Consider the following 22,981-nt stretch of genomic DNA (forward strand, 5'->3'; position numbering starts at 1 on the left):
CAGAATTAAGGACTAACATGGAAAAGGTGGACACAGTCAATTAACAAGCCAATGAGAGGACCGGGGTAGAGACAGAGACTAGAACAAAACCGAATGACATATTAAATTGTTCTGTAAAATGTAGCCAAATATTATGATACTGCGATGTTGTGAATGTTTTTCACAACACTTACCATCTGTGGTTTATTGTGTAGCACTATTAGTAATGTCCATGCTGTCTGTGACAGTATAACATTTTAGTGCATTTGAATTTTTAAAGGAATTTGACAGCCCTGGCAGACTAGATGTTTAGTTCTCAAACCCCTTTATTGCCTATGTAGTAATTTGGATTCCAGCTGTCCTGACTTCCACACTGATGCCTGAATTAGGAACAGTTTGAGTATGAAATTAAATGGAGCAAGTCTGATTAGCTGTGCACACTGTGTGAAACAAATCAGAAGCATTGAAGGATTTAGTGCAAAAAATTCACTTTGTAGTATGGTGCTGTGAGTCCAGTTCATATGGTTACCTGAAGATCTAAACTATTTAGATGATAAATAAGTCAGGCAGTATATATTCATATATACACAGCACATAGTATTGGGTATGTGTCTGTATGGACTCTCAAAAATGCTCCTGATTAGATGGAAGATGGTGTACTGAGGGATCTCCTCCAAGACCTGCATCAGGGTCCTGGACAGTCTGTGATGCTACTTTAGATGCTCCTATGCATACCACACCAGAGGTTCTAAATTAGATTCAGGTTTGTGGACTGTGAGGGCCAGTCAATGGCATCAATGCTTTTATCATCAATAAGTCCATACATTCTGGCTAGATGAGGCCAGGCATTGTCATGCACCAGGAGGAATCCAGGGGCCACTGCACCAGTGTAAGGACTGACAATTGCTCTAAAGATTTCATCCTGGTATCTGACAGCAGTAAGGGTATCTGGCATATGCTATTCAAGCTTCATGGGCAGGGCTATGAGCACAGGCCCCATTAATAGATATAAGGCTCTAATGCCACCTAATGCCAAAGTCTGTTTCTGACAAGTTTGGTCACCTGTTAAAGGTCATTTTGTAAGGCTCTTATAATGCTCCTTCTGTTCCTCCTCACATAAAGGAGCAGATTCCAGCCCTGGTGCCTAATAGCTTCCCTTCTACATGCCTGTCCAACTGTCCTCCTGTAATGGCCCTTCTCCTGGTATCTCCTCCATGCATTTAAAACTGTGCTAGGAGACACAGCAAACCTCCTTCTCACGGCACATATCGAAGTGACATCCTGGAGTAGCTGGATATTCTGTACAAGCACTTTGGGCTGCAGTTACTGCCTCATGCTCATGCAAGTAGTGGCAAGGACTCTACACAAAACACAAAAATAGAGACAAATTACTTAGGAAGAAGGCTAACAGGAGACAATTGTCTTTGGCCACCACCTGCAAAACCATTCCCTTTTTGGGGGTTGTCTTGCTGCTGCATCTCCAGTGTAGCTGTTGCCAATTTCATTTGCAACAAAGCAGGTAAATCTGATTCACAATTACTTTCTAACCAATAAAGTTTAATCGACTAGTCTTTGTAGAAAGATTTTTTTTTACACAACAGCGTTGCCTCGATTTGTTTGATTGGTCATGCGGATGGAGATAACCTGTAATGCGGATAAGGAGGCGGAAGCCGAAGTAAACGCAAACAAAGTTTATTGAGAATACTCAGGAGATAATCCACCAATACTTGTAGTGAAGCAGTAATATCCAGTGGTGCGCTCCGGGAGCGCGGCCCACGAAGTTCTGTGAAACCAGAGACAGTGTAGAGAATCCACGCAGCAACGGATAAACGTGGTACAGACAGCGTGAACATGGAAAACAGCAGGATTGGGGTAATCCGGGGTGCCGTTGAGAGAATGCGGAGTCCGAGAAGAAGGGTACGTAGCGGGATACATATGCGCGATTACACAGACCGACATGAACCAATAATGAGGGGCTTAAATAGGAGATGGGATGAGTGAGTGAATGAGAGTCAGGTGTGTGTGATCAGCATGACTGCGACGAGCTCAGTGCTCAGAGAAGAAGCAGGGTGCTTCGGGGAATGCCGCCGCCGAAGGGGCCGTGGCAGGGGGATTCCTGACATAACCGACGTTAAGTGGCAAATTTGCCCCCCCTTGTGCTCGAGATATTAGGGTTCGGCGACATAACAAAATTTGGCGGTTCCACTTCAAAAACGTCGACTTAATAGGATTGCCGAGTTAACCGAGGTCGAGATAAGTGGGTTCGACTGTATATATATATATATATATATGGGGTGCTGCGCCAGATGACCTCGCCTCCACAGTCACCGGACCTGAACCCAATCGAGATGGTTTAGGGGTGAGCTGGACCGCAGAGTGAAGGCAAAAGGGCCGACAAGTGCAAAGCATCTCTCGGGGAACTCCTTCAAGACTGTTGGAAGACCATTTCAGGTGACTACCTCTTGAAGCTCATCAAGAGAATGCCAAGAGTGTGCAAAGCAGTAATCAAAGCAAAAGGTGGCTACTTTGAAGAACCTAGAATATGACATTTTCAGTTTTTCACACTTTTTGTTATGTATATAATTCCACATGTGTTAATTCATAGTTTTGATGCCTTCAGTGTGAATCTACAATTTTCATAGTCATGAAAATAAAGAAAACTCTTTGAATGAGAAGGTGTGTCCAAACTTTTGGTCTGTACTGTATATATATATATATATATATATATATATATATATATATATATATATATATATATATACACATGCTGTGAAAGAACTGGTGATGACCAGGTATTTCCCTGATGAAGATCGATCCACGTATCTCATCTGATCCCTTTAGCGGAGGTACATTTGATGTTTAGCTGATTTTTTTCCTTTTCATTTCTGCTGAGTAGAGGCATCCATCTTCGAAATTGAAACGTCGACTTGCCTGACCCACAGCTGCAACCAAAGAACGCTCTACCAAATACATGTTTTTATTGCTATTACATTCTTTATCCGTTTGACTTCATTCTCATTTTTATTCAAAATCACTGCTTTTGCTAATGTGTTTCTTGATATGCATCATAATCTACTCTCTCTCGGAAGTAAGCTAAATAATTTTTTTTTATATCTGAAGAAAAGGCGAACTGAAATAACTTTACCCATGATAGTAATGTGGGAAATATGGTGAAGAAAATTAGCAATTAAAGCAATCTGGTGCTTCAATAAATGGTCTAAAGCAAATTTTATGTTTTTTGCCTTGTTTGACAAGTCAAGTAGCCTGAAAGTGTTCTTAAAAAGTGTCATTACACCATAGTGTGTGTTTATATAATGGCACAACTATGCAAGCTACACATTGACACTTTTTATTTCTATATATGCTTAGTAATTTATATATATTTATACATTGTTTTGGTTTATTTTTGGTTTTAAATAATAACCCTGTGACCCTTGAAACACATTGAGTTCACTTGGGTTCATAATCCTTTAGTTATTTATTTAGTTTGTACCCATTTTTTTTCTAATTGATTTCTTTGTTCTACAGTATTTTCTAAAACATAAACAAATTACCACCTTAATATAAACCACTAAAACCCTGACAGGGGAGTTACTTATGACCAATGAACATTTATGTTTGCCCCTTGGGTGTTATATCTGTAAGTAAAAATCTCTCGCTCATTAACATTTTTGTTGTGTCCCACAGGACCCCAGCCTCATAGAGACTTTTGGTTGTGAGCTGGATAACCCATTCTTGCAATCCAAATAAAATCTAGTGCACTGTCTATTCATGTCTATATTTGAATTTGTTTAGAACACACAATCTGTTCATTCCAAATACTGCATTCATATTCAGTTGCACCCTAATGTAAGCATTTGTTCTATCGTCTGGAAATTCATCTGTAACTTCTAAATCCTGACAGTTTCACAGCCATCCATGTCTAAGACTTGAAGAGAGCATAATTAGCCCTGCTCTCAGGGTGGGAAAGCTGGCAGAACTCCCTCTGTTGTCAAGCAGAATGACAGTCATATGGAAGAAGACAGCTTGTGTCTCCACAAAGTGCTTTCTGATGCCTGTGAACAGAAAAAACAAAACAAATGCTGTAACTTCCTGTGTATCAGAGGTAGCACTTGCTAGCCTTTGACTGCACTGTTAGGAAAAAACTGCTAGTGGCTGAAAAATTGGGTTAATATAATAGCATAGACGTGGAATTTCCCAAATTTCCAGTGGAAGGCAGAGGGCACGAAGGAGACATGTAGACATGGGAGCAGCAGCGAGATTCGCTTCCTCCACCTGGAGTGAGATTAATCGACAACTTGCAATTGTGCGGGAGCAACTGTTCAAATATTTATCCTGAGCAGGATAGAGACCGCAGGCACATAGACAGAGAATACAGTGAATTAGACCTGTGAGCTTTTTTCTAGGAAAAAATGCAGAGAAAGTGAGAGAAAGAGAGAGAGAGAAAGAGAAAGAGAGAGAGGCTGAGAGAAAGCACTCTTCTCACCACATGAAGGAGCCTACATGCGGTTTATTTATCAACTTGAGCAAAGAAAAGTTAAAAATTTACCAGCATGATATTTTTGTGTCTATTTATATATATAAAAAGGATAAAATAATTCGTATGGGAATGTGATGCAAAAGATTATGTGGTTTGCATTTATTTCGCATTTCATCTCGCGTAGGCATCTGTGATTCATTCCGTTCCTCTCTTCTTTTCCCATCATAGCAATACTTGCTCCCACTTCACCGCCCTCTCCTTTCTCTCTTTCAGCCACTTGTGTGCTGTCTGTTTCTAAGTCGATGGTGTGTGTGTGTGTGTGTGTGTGTGTGTGTGTATGTGCAGTAGACTGTGTCTGTCCTCTGGGTGTCAGTAGCAGCCGTGTGTTGGAGAATCTGCTACTGTTCCCTGTGCTTTTCACTCCTCAACTAACAAAAAAACTGTGTGAACGTAACATCAGATCTTATTATGTAGCACATCTAAGGAGGCAGAATGATCTAGTGATTACAGAATGATATGGGAATAAGTATGGAAGATACTAGAACAATATGTAACCGGATCCTCCACTCGGCTTCTGCCAGGCGCCATACGGGAAAGCAGAGGTGACTTTGAGGCTCATTTGAGAAGGATGCACACATACACATGCACAAACAGGACACAAGTGCCAAAATGATGAGCAGCGTGACCCACATGGTCCCTGCAACGTGGTGCAGATAAACAGGGAGACGGATACACAATGGGCAAATGCACAGAGGGATGAGAAACACAAGAGAATGCGAGTTTAACGATGATAAAAAAAAAAAAATACTACACAAAGCCTGAATTTACAGGGGGTACCATGGGCAAGAGAAGCACAGTGAATTATTGAAGGCATAATAAAATGTCCTTGGGGTGAGAAAAAGAAAACATTACATTATTCTTCCTCCCTTTTCATGCCGAGGTTGTGATTACTGAGCCGAAAAAGTTCATATTCGCGGACCATTTTTCACCGGAGGAGAGAATCTTATCTCCAAATGGAGTTTGTTTTTTTATTTTTTGCCTTCTCATTTTTCCTGAGAGCTTTCATTTGACAGAAAGCCTTACCCTCTACGTCCCTACCGTATTAGCCAACCCTCTCTTGCTATTCATAAGACCCATTTGTTTTAAATAAGCTTGAAATCATTCTGAAGGGAAGCTGAAGGTTATTTCACTCAGGTTTTACTTCATTAGCATTCCCGTGAAAAATGTGACAGCCCTCAAAATGATTTCCCGTAATCCATGAGGGACTGGCCGAAAGCTCGCTGTTTATTCTGTTTACTCGCTGCATTATCGGTCGAGGGGAACAATCTGATCATGGGCGCGGCTCACCAGTGAGGTTAAGCAGGCTGCTGCTGGAAAGTCTTCAGGGTTCATTTTTGGCTCATAATTGTCACTGGCTGTATGGATTAGATGTTTTGTTGTGCATTCAAAGCTGGTCGTTTATGGATCGGGATCAATTATGTTGTTTGGCAGGTGAATTCGCCTGCAGCAAAACCAATTCCAACACCATGGGTAAACAGTGTGCCTTTAATCGCTCAATCTGCACAAACAAATAGATATTGATGCTGCTTGTCAGTGCATGTTTAACAGCCATAGGCCAGTTTTCCTTAAATGTGAATATTCCCAAAATTTTAAAGTTGAATGTTTTTTTTTTCAACACACAAAGGAAGTCATTAACAACTCAGCAGGTCAAGATTCCTGCGGTATCTGAAATCACACTCCTATGGCTTATCTTAAATATTTAAAATTGCACTTATAGTACAAAAACATTCATTCTAAAGCCCCCCCACCCTCCTTCATTCCATCTTTCGCTTTGTCTTTGGTCATTGAGGATGCATTATGATATCAGCTCCTGTCTTCCCACATAGTTGATTTGTGAGTAATTAAAATCGTCTGTGCCAGAACATGGGCCAGCTTCATGTTCTATTCATGCAGATTAATACATATTTGTCGGGGCCTGTGGGAGCAGACAGGCGGCACTGTCTGCTATTAAACATTCATGAGCGCACAGGACACGGAGAGTCACATTCTACTGGTATTTATGGGCCCATTCACACATCCGTATGCTATCATAATGGGATCATGAAACGGGAGACATCATTGCTGGACAGGGACTTTTAAATGACACTGCAATTTAATACATATAAATTAGCAAGGGAAAATTGGGTTGGCTCCAGAAAGACTGCAGTAGCCAGCTAATTTATGTATGTGTGTGTGTGTTGTTGTATCTCAGGAGGCTGGAGTAGCTGGGGGAACTGGGGAGAATGTAGCAGTGAGTGTGGGGGTGGTGTTCAGACACGTACACGTGTGTGTCAGTCATCGCCGGAGGAGGTGTACCTATGTTCTGGAGTGCTGGAGGAGGGCCGTCCTTGTAACCCTCAACCCTGCATTGGTGAGTTCTCCTGTGTGTCTCTGTGTTTCGTGTGTGTGTGTGTGTGTGTGTGTGTGTGTGTAGAAATAATCGCAGATGTTGCAAATGTTTATGTTTCTTCACAGTTCTTTTCCATGTCTGCCCCCTCTCTATCTCTCTATTTATATTTCTCCCTTAAGCGGGCATGCCGTGTACAATTTGTGATCAGATTGTGCTGTCACCCACAAAAAAAAGTCACATTGTGAAAATGTTTTTGGTCATGAGTTGAGAATTGCAATGTGACCGAAAACAGCTGACATCAAATTCGGATGCTGCTGCAATAAAAGCTGTTGATAGGAGGACAGCATAGGGTGACACAAAACATGATACATAAAAGTTAAATGTTTACATTTGAGCTCACAATAAAATAACAACAAAATAAAAATGTAATTACCACCTTACCAACAATAAGTATAATAAAGGATAGATAATGAAGGAAAGGCTTATGCTCGTCACATTATGCTTGTACTTTACAACAGAGTGAAGTATAGAAGCTGTGGCCAGAGTGCAGGGTCAGCCATGATACAGAACCCCTGGAGCACAGAGGGTTAAGGCCAACAGTGGCAGCTTGGCGATAATGGGGGTTGACCTTCCAATCAGTAAAACAGAGCTTGAAACACTGAGCTACCTACCTAATAAATATATACCAGGGCTCAAGTTTAGTGAGTTGCTATATATATATATAGTTTCACAAATTTCAAGCGGAAATTTCCGAACGGAAACGAAAAAACGCACCTCACCTGTGTGATAAACTCCCCAGTGAAATACAGTGGTACCTTGACCTACGACTTTAATTCGTTCCGTGGACGAGCTCGTATCTCAATTTGCTCGCACATCAAATCGGTTTTCCATATTGAAAATACTTAAAATGGCATTAATCCGTTCCAACCCTCAAAGTGACACCCCGTTTTTATGTTTCGTGTTATTAAATTGGAAAATACATTTCTAAATAACAAATCTAGTATAAAAACATAATAGAAAGAGTATGTAAAGATATAATAAGGTTTTATTCAGTGTATTTTCCTTGGAGATGAGACGACTTGAGCTAACGAAAACGCCGGTGGTGTGTGTGTGTGTGTGTGTGTGTGTGTGTGTGTGTGTGTGTGTGTGTGGAGGGGGGTAGAGGCGATAAGCGGAGGTGTGGAGGGAAAACTCGTTTTTTATTATCACTCCTGTACACTACGTATCCCTAAACTTTAAAATTTTTACTTCTTCTTTGCTTATCTTAATTTTCATCACAATCTTCACTTTCTGACTTCGCTTCGCCATCTAGCAGCGGCGTCTCGAGCGCGTACCTCAATTTTTTGCTCGCGTAACAAAGCAAAAAAATCGATGCGTGACCGCTCGTACCTCGGAAAACTCGTACATTAATGCACTTGTAGGTCAAGGTACCACTGTAGTTGTGAAAGGAAGGAGGAAGACAGTGAACAATGACTTTCTTGGTAGGCTACTGTTTAGATACAAGCCGTTGTAGCGCGTTAAATCTGGGTGAAGGGAGAGCTCGCTAACTCCAGTTGCAACAGAAATCATATAAGCACAGACAGGTTTCCAAAACTTGTGCTTTTTTATTTTTCTTTGCAACAGCTTTACAGGTTAGTCAAAGAAACTTAGAAATGAGCATCAGAAAAAAAAAAGCACATAATCCTCAGTCTCCACACACACAGTAATACTGAAAGAATGCAGTGCTGGTCTTTTCCCAAAATACCGCTATGCTCCTAATAGAAGCGCAACATATTTCACCCGTTACACCGTGTGTAACGTGTCTTTTGTTAAAGCCTGTGTAAAGTACATTAGTGTAGACACCTGCGGCTTATAGACAGGTGCGACTTATTTATGTTAAAAATAAAAATATTTGTCAAATTCAGTGGGTGCGACTTATATAAGGGTGCGCTTTATATTCCGGAAATTTTATTAGAGGATCTTCAGCGTATAATCTGACATGAAGAACACACCGCACAGTCTGTTATAGATTTGTTATAGATTATATTGGGATCATCTCTTATAGCTTGACAAGAAAAATATTGAACCAGCATAATCACGCAGTCTAAAACTGGCTGCACATTCTGTTTGCCTCTGTTTTTGAATCCAGTCATCCTCTCCTTCATAAGTTCATACTATACAGCTCGGGTTTCCCCGCTGTGAGCCTTGATAGAATGATTTTTCTTTTTCTTCCTCTCTGCATGTTGTTTAGGCTACAGCCAATACTCATCTAAAGCGAAGGTCTTAAACACGCTGAAATATACCGGCCTGGAGGACGGAAACCTTGGTAAGGACAGCTCTGACGTTATGACAGTGGCAGTGTGAATGAGGCTTACACTTCACAGTGAAGAAAAGGTCATGAGTTAATTGACAGATTCATGTTCAGGGTCATGAGCTGTAAATGTCCTCATTTATATATGTGTTCCATTCATGCATGATCCACGTTTGCCTTCATCCTACATCCACTGCTCACTCCATCTCACTCTCTCAGCCTTCCAATACACCAGCATGTTCAATCTGTCCAACACACTTCTTCTCTCATTCTCAAATAATTATACCATGATTCTATATTATTATTTAGACTCTACTGATCATACACACAGACACACACACACACAAAATATCTGCTCAACACCTCTGTGCCATTGTAAAACAACAAGGGAGAAAACAATCCCACAGGCACACATCCAATGCACACTTCTTATTGGAATGCGCATAGCCCCAGTAATCAGCATCGCCGTTATTTCCGTATCTCTCAAGCATGGCAGACGCTGATGAACAGCACCCACAGCTCTGTCCAATAGGAAATCCAGTCTAGTCGCTAACCCCACCCCATCCTGCAGGCACAGGCCGATACAGCTCTCGTAGCCAATCTCTGCGCTCGGCGGACAGCCGCAAACGAGAGGATGTGGACAAGAGCCGTGCTGGACAGCAATCTCCTCAGACAGGTAAGAATGCAGGCCTCTCTTTTACAGCTTGGGCTTACGCACAGGCATACACACAGGCACACACACACACACACACACACACACACACACACACACACACACACACACACACACAAGCCAAATTTAATTCTGTTATACTGTAGTAGTGTAGGATGATTAACACTGATGCTTGAGAAACAATTATTTACCAACTCTCATGTAAGAAAATTGATTGAGAAAATCAATTGATAAAATGGATACAATTTCAAGTCACACCCAAATCCATTGTCATTGTAACTTAAGTTACACTTAACACACATACCATGAAGCATGTCGATACACACACATATTTGTGGCCACCTATCACACCTAGGTACACGCAGGGGTGTAAATTGGATGTGCATGTGGCTATGGCCTCATCTTGTCTGAATATGAGTGGGATGTGTGTCCCATGATGTGTCTTGGCATGGTTCATAGTGAGACAGCAGTTTGTTTATGTTTTATGGACTCAATATTTCAAAATAGTCTTCCAATATATCCAAGAGCCTGTTGAGCCAACATCTCCACTCCATAACCATTAAAGGCAACACATGGCTTGGGTCTGGTCATGCTATCTTTTGTCTTTGCATGAGTGATTATTTGGTATTGAATTGAAGCTTGAGACTTCATATTAGACACTGATTCATGGTACAATATAACTGGCTGCATAGGGTTATGTGAAACATTGCATGCATCACTTTGTGTTCTTAATTATGCCCAAGACAGCCAGGGGAGGTGTTTATTTTAGGTTACATCAGAATAAAACATTTTCTCAGAATAGTTCAGATACTTTATTTGTTTTTAAAATTCTCTCACATTTTTTCTCCTTCACATCTTCTGCTGAAAACCCTTCACTGGATTTGATGTAGAAATTAGATTCGCCTTTATTTAAGTGAGGCTTTCTAGCTTGTATGCCCTGAATCCTTGACAACTCATATCATCTTACTGGATAGTCATGACAGCTCAACACGTCCTACTGAACTCTCATGAAAGCTCTTCAAGCCCACCATGCACATCTGCTTCGTGGAGAGTGATGAAAGTCTGCTGCTTTTTATTGAACAATTAAGATGGTCTTTGCATGATTGCCATGATTTTCCTGCTCCATCAAGTGTGCTTTGTCAGCCTGCTCTGTCACTTTTGCTCTGCTTCCCTACTGGCTGCAAATCACAGGTGTCTAAATCATCTGCTGAATAGCCATTTAGAAATATCACTTGACATATCCTGAAAAGAAGCATTCACTTATTTGGAGATGGATGCTCTGGATAATGAAGGAGGCCTGAGGGTGGTGAAGCCTTCGCTGTTAGCGTAGAAAAGCTGTTCCTGCATGTTGAATTCCTGAATTATTTTCAGCCCCCTTTCTTTCTGCTCCTTTATGAACGTGCCTCTTCCTCCCCCTTACTTCCTTTCCTCTACCCCCCCACCCTGCCCTGGTAGACTCTCCTGTGGGTGAGGAGTGGTCCCAATGGAGTGTGTGCTCAGCCACATGTGGCGAAGGCTGGCAGAGTCGTACGCGCTTCTGTGTTTCAGCCTCGTACAGCACGCAGTGCAGCGGGCCACTGCGTGAGCAGAGACCCTGTAACAACACAGCCGTGTGTCCAGGTAAGAGAAGGCCTCCCCACCCACCCCAATACCATCAACCTCTCTCTCCCTGAAGCTCAATGCCAAGTCCCCACACACCAGCTGTCCATCTCAGAACCCCCTCTCCCTGAGCCTGGCAAGAGAGTAATGGGTTAAAGTAGAGCCTAGCATGACATACAAAAAAAGCCAAACTTCTCCCATGGCATGATGGTCAGTGTCTCCCACTCCATCTTCTCCTCTTTTCCCCTCTCCCTCCTTTTTCTACTCCCTCACTCTTCGTCTCCAGCTTTTTGAAAGAAGTGCACATCAGACCAAACCCACATCTTAACTCCTCTGGGATACACATGAATATGCAAAGTGATCCTCGAACAGCCACCCACATACGAAATACACTGAATATTTCCAAACACACACACACACACACACACACACACACACACACACACACACACACACACAGTCATGCCTCATATTACTAAAATATTAAAGACCTCAGTTGCCTCATATGTGGTGGTTTGCAGGCATCAGAGTTGAAATAAAACAGTGAAGTTTTTATTTGTGTACACTTTTTTTTTAAGTGGGTACAGCAGTTGTTTGGTGGGTACCGATGTGTTTTTGTGTGTGTGGACCAGTGTTTTTCTCTCTATAAATCATCCCCTAGCCGCTCTGATTGCAGTGCATGGTGCGTGGGATGAGTGGTCTCCATGGAGCCTGTGTTCTTCTACCTGTGGCCGTGGATACAGGGACCGCACACGCACTTGCAAGCCGCCGCAGTTCGGAGGTGATGAGTGCGTGGGCCCAGAGAAACAGACCAAATTCTGCAACATCGCCGTCTGCCCAGGTGAAGATCTTTAAATAAAGAGTGCCTCATTTAGCTTTAATGACTTCCATCAAGTGTCACAATTAAAGGCAGATGAGAGTCTGTGTAGGAGGGTGGATATTGAAAGGTGGCTTTGTCAGCCTCATTCACAGAGATGGTGACTAAGGGAGCTTTTAAATCACGCTAGAATGGACTAAAGGTTTGGCAACAAAAAGCAACACCTCTCTCATTCTCTCTCTCTATATATATATTTCACCCTATGAATTCTTTTTCCTCTTAGTGGATGGTGTGTGGAATGAGTGGTCCAGTTGGAGCTCTTGCTCCGTTTCCTGCTCAAATGGGACCATGCAGCGTACACGAGAGTGTAATGGTCCGTCATATGGGGGCTCCGAATGCCAGGGTGACTGGGTGCAGACACGTGCCTGTTTTCTGAGAGATTGCCCTGTGGATGGACAGTGGCAGCCTTGGAGTTTGTGGTCAAGCTGTACTAAAACCTGTGGTGGGGGAGCCAGCAGAGGCAAAGAGTTTGCTATGGGCCCTTCTTTGCTGGGGAGCCATGCCCAGGAGACCGTGTAGAAGTACAGCGTTGTAATGAGAAAAGATGCCCAGGTACAATGCTAGTAATGACAGTCAGTGTTTTGCTTGTACTATATATATACATAAATTTTATTTATTTATTTATTTATTTATTTTTAATTTGTACATTTTGTTTTGATTTAACCCAGAGCCCCATGAGATTTGTGATGAAGAGAATTTTTCAAATGTAGTCTGGAAGAGAACCCCTGCTGGAGATACAGCAGCTGTCCGTTGTCCACCAAACGCTGCTGGTAAGAGACCAAACTTGTGGCACATCAGATTCAGTGTTATTAGCTTAATAAATTCAAGTGTAACTTATGGTTAACAATATTTCAGATCAATAGTTAACCTTAACAACTTCATTAACTAACTGAATGTATTTTCAACAATAATAAGCAAAGGCATTTTATCTACCCAGAGTATACTAATTACGGTATTGGTTCATAGTGGTTCCTGTGGACTTATGTTTAAGCAGGAATTGAATAAGAAATAAATAAATCATGACAGGGTGATTTAATGAGACCTGATGCAAAGCAAAGTTACTGTTGACATTCCAAAGTTGGATAATTTTTTTTACATTTCAAAAATATTATTATTATTATTATTTTTTTTATTTATTTATTTATTTATTTTTTTTTTTATTATTATTAGGTTGGGGTGTAATGGCACATGTATTCCTCAGGAATGTATAAAGTGGTGGAACACAAGTTAGTTTGATCTCTGCCTCACACATTGAGCATTTTTTTATTATTATTAATAAACATTTAAACATACACAACAATGCCAGCTAGCACAGTGGCTACTCACTTCGTACTGAAAATAAGACTTGTTTTGTGTAAGCATAAAAGAATCAACAGTGCTAGTGGTTAGCGGTTAACGCTAGCGATATGCATTCTTTGGCGTTTTATATCTGTTTCACGTAAATGGAAAAAATCCTTACAGTTCTGCATATTGAGGGAGTGACTGATTGGAAGAATTAATCTATATTATCCAAATGGGGTCTAACAAACATAACTATTTAATTACATTTAATAAAATTTCCATTTATTTAATATTATTCATTAATTTTAATTAGTGCTAATTTAATCCTTAATTTTGTGCCTGAGGAATGGTAAAAGGAGTGTACTGGTACCGTTTTTTAAGAATAAGGGAGATGTGCAGACCTGCAGTAACAACAAAGGAATAAAGTTGATCAGTCACAGCATGAAGTTATGGGAAAGAGTAGTGGAAGCCAGGCTGAGAGAAGAGGTGACCATCCCTGAGTAACTGTATGGCTCCATGCCGAGGAAGAGCACCACAGAAGCATTATTTGCTTTGAGAATGTTGATGGAAAAGTATAGAGAAGGTCAGAAGGAGTTGCATTGTGTGTTTGTGGATTTAGAGAAAGCACGACAGAGTCCTGAGAAAGGAGTTGTGGCATTGTATGAGGAAGTCTGGTGTGTCAGAGAAGTATGTGAGGGTGGTGCAGGACATGTATGAGGACAGTGTAACAGCAGTGAAGTGTGCAGTAGGAATGACAGACTGGTTTAAGGTGGAGGTTAGACTGCGTCAAGGATCGGCTCTGAGCCCTTTCCTGTTTGCAGTGGTGATGACAGGAGTCTCTGTGGACTTTGATGTTTGCGGATGATATTGTGATTCGTGGTGAGAGTAGGGAGCAGGTGGAGAAGAGACTGGAGAGGTGGAGGTATGCGCTGAAGAGAAGAGGAATGAAAGTGAGTAGGAGTAAGACAGTGTACATGTGTGTGAATGAGAGGGAGGGCAGTGGAGTGGTGCGGTGCGGTTGCAGGGAAAAGAGGTAGTGAAGGTGAAGGTGCCTGGGGTCAACAGTGCAAAGTAATGAAAAGTGTGTTAGAGAAGGGAAGAAAAAAGTGTAGGCAGGGTGGAGTGGGTGGAGAAGAGTGATAGCAGGAGTGATTTGTAATAGAAGAGTATCTACAAGAGTGAAAGGGAAAGTTTATAGGACTGTGGTGAGACCTGCAATGTTGTATGGTTTAGAGACAGTGGCATTGATTAAAGACAGGAGGTGGAGCTGGAGATAGCAGAGCTGAAGATGGACAGGTTTAGAAACAAGTTTATTAGAGGGATAGCCTATGTAGGACGTTTTGGGGACAAAGTAAGAGAAGCAAGATTGAGATAGTTTGGACATGTGCAGAGGAGGGACATGGGGTATATCGGTAGGAGAATGCTGAGGACTGAGCCACCAGGTAGGAGAAAAAGAGGAAGGCCATTGCGGAGGTTTATGGATGTGGTAAATGAAGACATGCAGGTAGTTGGTTTTAAAGAGACAGATGTGGAGAACAGAGTAGTATGGAGACGGATGATACGCTGTTGCGACCCCTAACGGGGAGCAGCCGAAAGAAGAAGTATTGCCTTAATTTATTCTATTACATTTTTATAAAATATTATAAAATATTTATTTGTATATTCTTGAACCAAGCTGGCATTTTATTTAAAATTAAAAAAAAATGTAAACTGTTTAAACGTTGATGATCACAAATATTATTGATAATGAACCGAGGTACATACCGAACTATGATTTTTGTGTACCCTTATACCCCAATTACTAGGATGCAATTAATACAAATAATTATAACAATGCATAACTAATTAATCATTTATAGCATTTTTCAACTTTTTGTTTATTTTTCTTTTATTTAATAAAAAAATATATTTGGATTGTCTCTGGGAATGAGTTGTTGCTATATAAGTGATAAAGTGCATAGAGTGCATAGATCTGTGTAGTCACTTGCACTACTGTCAAAGTAGAAATTACAAGGAAATATAACAAATCCTCATGACCAAATATGACCAAATACATGAAATCCAATTAATTGTTTATTGTACATTGTACATTGTTTATGTAAATTCATACACAAGTGCATGTGGTATTAACAACCTGCCTATTACAGGCTAGATTTATAGCTACTTAGTGTGTTACTTCTTCAGGCACCATATTTCGTCGCTGCTCTCTAGATGAAGAGGGGATTGCATACTGGGAAAGCCCATCTTACATGAAGTGCATTTCTAATGACTACCGCAGCATCCAAACCCTGGTAAGCCCTCTGATTACACCACGCTGACTAAAGCATCATCAAAACTGAAAAACGTTTCAAACGATAATCTTTTTTTTTTTTTTTTTTAGACCCGTGACCACCTGTCAAAGGCTCAAAGAGGGCTTGTGGGAGATGGAGTTTCAGAGGTTATAAACAAGCTGAGGGTGACTTCCAGTGAGGGGACTAGCTACAGCGGAGACCTGCTGGCTATAATTGACATCCTGAAGAACATGACAGAAATCTTTAGGAGATCATACTACAGCCCCAGCAGTGCTGACATGAGGGTAAGCGCAGGACAATATTTCACTCAACAAAAGACAATGAGGGGCATAAAGAAGAACTGTTCTATCCTGTTACACTAGATTAAACCTAATTGTGTGCTCGTTTGGTCTGCAGAACTTTGTTCAGTCAGTGAGTAATCTCCTGATGGAAGAAAACAGAGAGAGATGGGAAGAAGCACAGTTGGTGAGTTTTTTTTGTTCTTTCTTCCTTTTTGACCAGATCTGCTTTAAAGGTATTCAATTCACACATAAGAAGTGTGTATTTAATTTATTCCTGGTTAAGTTTTCTAGTTTTATTAGGAAGTTTTCTCTGACTTCATGAAAGAATGGCCTTTATGAAACCTATTATTTAACTGGGACCATATGACTAATGCATTATTACATTTAGTTTCTGAAGGTGGACTTATCACTTATTAAACTTTTGTTCTTGTACACATTTGTAAATGTCAGAGAGTGAGAGAGAGGGAAAGAAAGAGAGAGAAAAAGAGTGAAGCAGGTATGACTCAGTTTGCTGTGGTCTGGAAGAGGAGTGAGTGCCGTAGGAGCACTACAGAGTATTGAGTTTCCTATCCCTTCTATTAGTTCTTAAAAATTCAATAGTTCTGTTCATTACTGTCACTAATCAGCTATACATTAAGACCACTTCCACAAACTTAGAACACCAAGTAATTGATATACATTGGCGCATAGTTTTGGACTTTATAAACCTGACAATTTATGAATACAATTATAAAATGACATTTATGATTAATAAGGGTGGGCATGTGATAGATCAAATATGAATAGTAAAACTAATTCTCTGCAGTTATATCAATAATCCTGTCATCACATCCACAAATGGTTTTCTGAAGATCACTCTTTATACTCACTCTAACAGCAAACTTTTTCCAGTCTAGAATTGTTTAATCTTTTTTTTGGTATCTTTATTATTTAGCTAGGTCCTAACATTAAGGAGCTCTTTCGTCTGGTGGAGGATTTTGTTGATGTCGTCAGTCTCCGTATGAAAGACTTTCAAGATAACTATGAGGTCACCGACAACCTTGGTAAGTCAACTTATACTTTAACTGCAATTTTGGAAATATGATACATAACTGAGCATTCGAAAGTAAATATATGTCACATGTGGACCAAGAGTCGGAAACCGGAGTATGGTTAGACACTTTATAAGTTTGAATACACAAGGCAGGGGGTCTTGAGGAAAAGCACAAAATGGAGAGTAGGTATAATCCGTAATGCGTGTATAATCCGTAATGCGGGTCGTCCAGGGATGATCGCCAGTGCGAACCGTAGATCGGACGTTGAGCGAGTGGAAATGGGCTCCTGGGAGAGTAGATTGGAGACAGGTGAAGGTGATTAGGAGGGCGAGGCTGTGCGAGTGTGCTGCGTGTAGGAGGGAGGCGTGGCTGGTGGTTCGCGGACAATATAAGGATGCAGAAAATTTATTTATACATTTCAGTAGTGGGTTTTGGCACAAAGAGTTGGAAATTCACACTGAGAGGAAACCATTTCCCTGAGATGCTTACACTTCTTCTGGGAAAAGCAGGTGTATGTACATTTACCCAGATCCTCTAGCTCTGGGCATTCGCAGGGCATTCATATCCCACTGTGATCCACCCACAATTCCACAGCACAGGGCCCACATGGGAGATGTGCTTTACTCACACACAGAAACTGGCAGAGACAGGCAGGAGATGAGCTGTTTCTCACTAGGACACTCAGGGGGACAAAAATGACAGATTGGTGAGGAGCAGGTGGGGGCGTGTGGGCCGAGAGCAGTTCTTTACAATCACCTGTCAGAAATGCATGTCCAGCTATGGAACTGTCATCTGTCCTTGAGCAAATGGCTTCTTTCTCCCATGCTTAATCAGATGCATGCAATACACAGGCTGTAAACAAGCATTTTTAAGTGTATTCTGTCAAGCTATTAAACCATAGGAATTATCTCTGTAAACTGCACAAGAACAGGTTTGGTTAAGCACCATCCCTGTTTATTTTAGCTCTAATGGCTGTCTGTGTGTCTTTTCAGTGTTGAGCCTTCACAAGCGACCTGCTGCAGGCAACGCTGATATCACTTTTCCAAAAAAAGGCTGGATGGGAATGGAGGATTGGGCTCGCAACTCTGAGGACAAGGTCATCATCTCAAAAAGCATTGTCTCCTCTGGTAAATCAGGTGAGGAGCTGGGACCTATTTTATACAACATACACAAGGTGCATTTATGTTTACATATTTTTTTTGGTTTTTGTTGTACTTTGACCTGCATATTTCAGAAAGAGTCCCGGACCAATTTTTGCCATATTTTGGGAAGGGTCTTAAAATCTTATGTTTGTTGTCATGTTTAAGAATACCTTCTAACTGTGCAATTCTACAACTCACTTTTGGTTTGCACATTGGGAGGTACTCATTTCATCCATTTACCATTTTACTTCCGGTACAAATACTCAGACAGGGAAGAACAGCACTTTTCTTGGATGCACGGAATCTCGTTGTGTAGGAATATTTGCAGATGCAGAGATGAAAAGATTTTAACCATGCTTTATTTGTGATCCTTGTGATTTGTAAGGCGGCCGTCCCAGCGCTCTCCCTGCTATCATGAAAAGGAAAGTAAATGAATCACATTGCTTGGTTTGCATCATAGGGATTGAAATAGAAATTGCTTCCACACCTGATGTAGACTTTATCAGACTGCAGAACACTGATATCAAAAACAAGAAAATGACCCAAGACTTTACAAAGTAAAACATTATATAAGCATACACCTTTCAATGTAATGCAAATGACCCGTGTCTACAGATAGTATCAAACAAATGCAAGAGAAAAACCTTTTTTTCTTTTTTTTACTTTTGTTTCAGATCAGAGGGCTGAAAATGTGTTTGTCTAAATATGCACATCAGTTGAGAAGTTCCCTTCCCTGTGACTATGCTAATTGGGCAGTTGCTGCTTAATCAGGAGTCAACAGGAGCCAATCAAGAGCAATTAGGCCTAATTTTTCCACTCCCATTGGGGGCTCCGTTTCCATGACACTCTTAGCAGATTGATAACAAGTCAAGTTTGATGCATGCTGAGAGTGGTGCTTATAGGAAATAAACTTTGAGATCTTTGAGAGCTCAGAGGAGAAGCTCCAGAGGGTATTTTCACCATGACTCTACTTTTGGTCCCATAGTGGCTATAGCTGTTTTGTACTGACAGATAGTAAGTGGAGGCCGACAGGAATAAAACTGTCCCTAGGGATGGGAGGAAAGTAGCGCAGTCTTTTTCAGCTCTGCACTCCTCCATATCCGTGCAGGCTTAGCTGCAGCCCCAGAGGTGTAGTCTGTGCACACACTGTCTGGCTGCCAGGCTTTCCCTCCCTTTCCCTGAACTCTGCTTCTGCTAGCCACACACTGTGTGTGTTTGTGCTTGCATGCATTCATCCCTGGGTTCTGTCCACTTCTACTTTTTCCTTTCCAGCTGGGAAACATGCTTGCACTGTAGCACGTGTTTTCCCATGCTTCATCTCTCTGCTTACCTGACTTTAGGCAAAGCCTTGACAGTTCAAGTCAAGTGGGTTTTACTTCTATACTTTGAAACAAAGTGCCATTTCTGCAAGGCAATGGAGAAACACAGATCAGCATGCAAGACTAATACAATGAAATAAACTGTATGAGGTAAGTTAGGAAAAATCAGTGGTGGACAGTAATGAGTATCTGTACTTTACTGAAGTATTTCCATTTGGGGAAACTTTTACTTTACGTTCATTACATTTCAAAGTCAAATGTCTTACTTTTTCTCAACTACATTTTGAGAAATCAGTCGTTCCCTTTTATTTATAAGTATATAAAAACCGGTCAAGCACGCAGCAAGCCACCAATCAGGGTCAAGTCTACGCTCTGTTTTAAACTTGTATTGATTGCCGCTTGGTGGTATCTAACTTGTTGGTACCACAACACCCATGGCCTTATTTGCGCAATATAGTTGAAAAGAATGTTTCGGGCTCATGATCATTTTAATACATATTAATCAGATTTTAATAAGAGTAATATCAGAGTATTTCCACATATACTGATTTGATTAAGAATAGGACATTAAGGCCATAATAAATCATAGTACTTTGGATACGTATACATTTGAAGGGAATATTTTTGTACTTTTACTTAAGTGAAAGTTTAAAGAGAGCATTTTTACTTTTACTGGAGCAATATTTTAGGTAGTGCATCTCTACTTTAACTTACGAACATGGTTTGGTTACTTCATCCATTACTTGGAACAATAAATTTATTGAACAACAGATACATGGGACAATACATATACAAAACATGGACTGTGTACTTTAAAGTATTGTGCAGCTTAGCAGCAATATTGTAATAAAAAAAACTGTCTGATGCATCTTCAAAAAATGAGGTGTCCAGTGGGATTCTGTCTGCATTTGCCAGACACTCTTATCCAGAGCAACTTCCAATCAACTCATTTATACAATTGAGCAGTTTCAGCCTTTCTCAAAGGCTCAGCAGAGGCAGTTGATGTTCCTGGGATTTGAATTCACATCCTTTTGAAGTACAACATCTAAAGCACCGAGCTACCACTTTTTCTGTCATGGTGAGTTAAGTGTTTGCTAGTCCAGGTCAGCATTGAGAGATAGCGTGGTGTGGAGTAAGCTGACTGCCTCAGGAAGAAACTGTTGCAAAGTCTGGTGGTGGCACGGATGCTCTTGTACTTTCTGCCAGATGCCAGGAAAGTAAAGAGTCTATGAGAGGAGTGAGAGAGGCCATCTGCCATTCTGGTAGGTTTGCAGCTGCAGCATTTGTTGTCTGGGCAGAGAGACTGAGATGATCTTTTCAGTGTTTCTCACAATTTGCTGTAGGGACTTACAATTGAAGGCTGTGCATGTCCTATACCACTCTGTGAAACAGCTGGCCAGAATGCTCTCTATCCTCTCTTTGTATCTTTGTAACTTTGGAGTTCTTTAGTTTCTGTAGGAAATGGAGATGCTACTGGGCCTTCTGGGCTAGGCAGGTGGAGTAGAGTCCTGGAGTGGTCCTCCATCACATGCACACTGAGACACTTGAAACTTTTGATTCACTTCCTTATCGGTTTTTGATGTGCAATAATAAGTGGTCTACTCGAGTACTAATGATGTTAACATCATTTTAGTTTTATCTTCCTCTACTCCATTTTGCAAGCTGGTTTACCTCCTGTACGCGGATTCATTGTTGTTCATTAGGATGCACAACTATAAAGTCACTAGCAAATTTTATTGTATGATTTGAATGTGGTCATCTAGAAGGACACATGGACAACTGCTTGGCTCAGAGAAATATCGAAGATGTTTGTAAGCCAATTAGCAAGCAGATTGTGCAGCAGACCTAGTGTGGTGTTTCCATTCCTTACCATGTGGCAAATATATACAGAGTCTTCCTCACCTCTACTGCTGTTAGACAAAGTACTTGGTAGGTGAGAGCTGGATTTGTTTTTTTTCTGGTTCTTCACTTAAGTAGAAGTACAGATACTCATGTTTTAAAACACTGTTGAAAGTTGAAGTACTGACTATACATATTTATTCAAGTTAAAGTAAAGAAGTTTAGGCTCGGACATTTAAAAAGTAGCCATCACTACTACCTGTTTTAGAGTCACGTGGGTAACTGGACCTCTAATCAAATTAATACAAAACAAATTAAAAATGTTGTTACCTAATAGATGTATCCAGGCTGAACAGCCACCATATAGAACACAAGCATAGAAAAGATGATAATCAGGTGACCAGGAATGTGTCTGTTCTCAGTCATTTACATCAGTGACTCCCTCTGTCTCCTCCACGATAGCCATACTTTTTGTTGCCTTCTGCCCTGTTCGTTGTTAGCTTCACAGGCTAGTCTATGTCTGTGGTGTGTGAGAGCCAGGTAATGATACACCAATGGTAGATTGATAAAGGCCATGCAATGACAGGAAACAGGTTGATGGGGTAAAAAAAGGCACGAAATGAGAAGAAAAAATATTGACCATATCACCAAATATATTAAAACTAAAGTAACGAGGCTGGTTTGAATATGTAAGAAGTAGAAAGTACAGATATTTATGTAAAAAATAAATGAGTGCAAGTAAAATGTTGTCCAAAAATTAATAGTTAAGAAAAGTACTGATACCAGAAAAATCTACTTCAGCACTTTAACAAAGTATTTGTACTTCATTACTTCCCACCTCTGTGGCCCTGTATTCTTTTTTTGCATAGTTGCTCTTGATCTCTCTAGTAGTTGAGGGTTGTATGACAGCGCTTTCTACAGCAACAACACTTCAGCAGTCATCTCTGTTTTCTGGTTTGCCCACATGGTGATGGTCCTGAAGGACATGATGTCATTTTTTTTTACTTTTTGCAAATCACCAATACTATGTACCGAATCTGTGGTGGAATTTTAAAGTTGTGGGGTTAAATTCCATAGCAACAATAAAAAAATCTATCTAAGAGTGCTGTCTGTGATAGTTATGTAGAGTTTCTGCATTGGTGCCTAGTGGAATGTACATTGCAATAATGAGCAAACTGGTAAACTCTCTGGGCAGGAACTATGGCCATCACTTAATTGCCATAACTCCACCAGTGATGAACAGTACCCAGCATCATTCCTGCACCATTTGTTGTGTAAGCATACAGATCACCACCAAGTCTTACCAGACAGGGCTCATTTCCTGTTGGTGTTTAGCCTTGCTAGGTGCATGGCTATGTCCAGAATGTTGTTGTTGTATTAATAAAAATAATAACAGGACTGTCTCTGACTTCACACTGAGTAGCTTTAGTCTGAAGAAATTCTATTTATTGTTGAGGGAGTGAACATCAGAGTGGGGAATGGATGGCAGAACCAGGTTTCTATGGTT

The 22,981-nt window shown here is 40.8% G+C and overlaps 1 protein-coding gene across 1 annotated transcript in view; it reads left to right on the forward strand.

Moving 5' to 3' along the window:
• adgrb1a (adhesion G protein-coupled receptor B1a) overlaps positions 1-22,981 on the forward strand; it is a 95,522-nt gene that overhangs the window by 30,838 nt on the left and 41,703 nt on the right. Inside the window, 13 exon segments of the mRNA XM_046847037.1 lie at positions 6,711-6,869; positions 9,079-9,153; positions 9,710-9,814; positions 11,267-11,431; positions 12,072-12,251; positions 12,511-12,735; positions 12,738-12,839; positions 12,956-13,057; positions 15,753-15,859; positions 15,949-16,143; positions 16,256-16,324; positions 17,075-17,183; positions 18,167-18,310. Coding sequence (XP_046702993.1) covers positions 6,711-6,869; positions 9,079-9,153; positions 9,710-9,814; positions 11,267-11,431; positions 12,072-12,251; positions 12,511-12,735; positions 12,738-12,839; positions 12,956-13,057; positions 15,753-15,859; positions 15,949-16,143; positions 16,256-16,324; positions 17,075-17,183; positions 18,167-18,310 — 1,737 coding nt within the window.

The sequence above is a fragment of the Silurus meridionalis genome, chromosome 4, assembly GCF_014805685.1.
Source record: "Silurus meridionalis isolate SWU-2019-XX chromosome 4, ASM1480568v1, whole genome shotgun sequence".
Classification (NCBI taxonomy): domain Eukaryota; kingdom Metazoa; phylum Chordata; class Actinopteri; order Siluriformes; family Siluridae; genus Silurus; species Silurus meridionalis.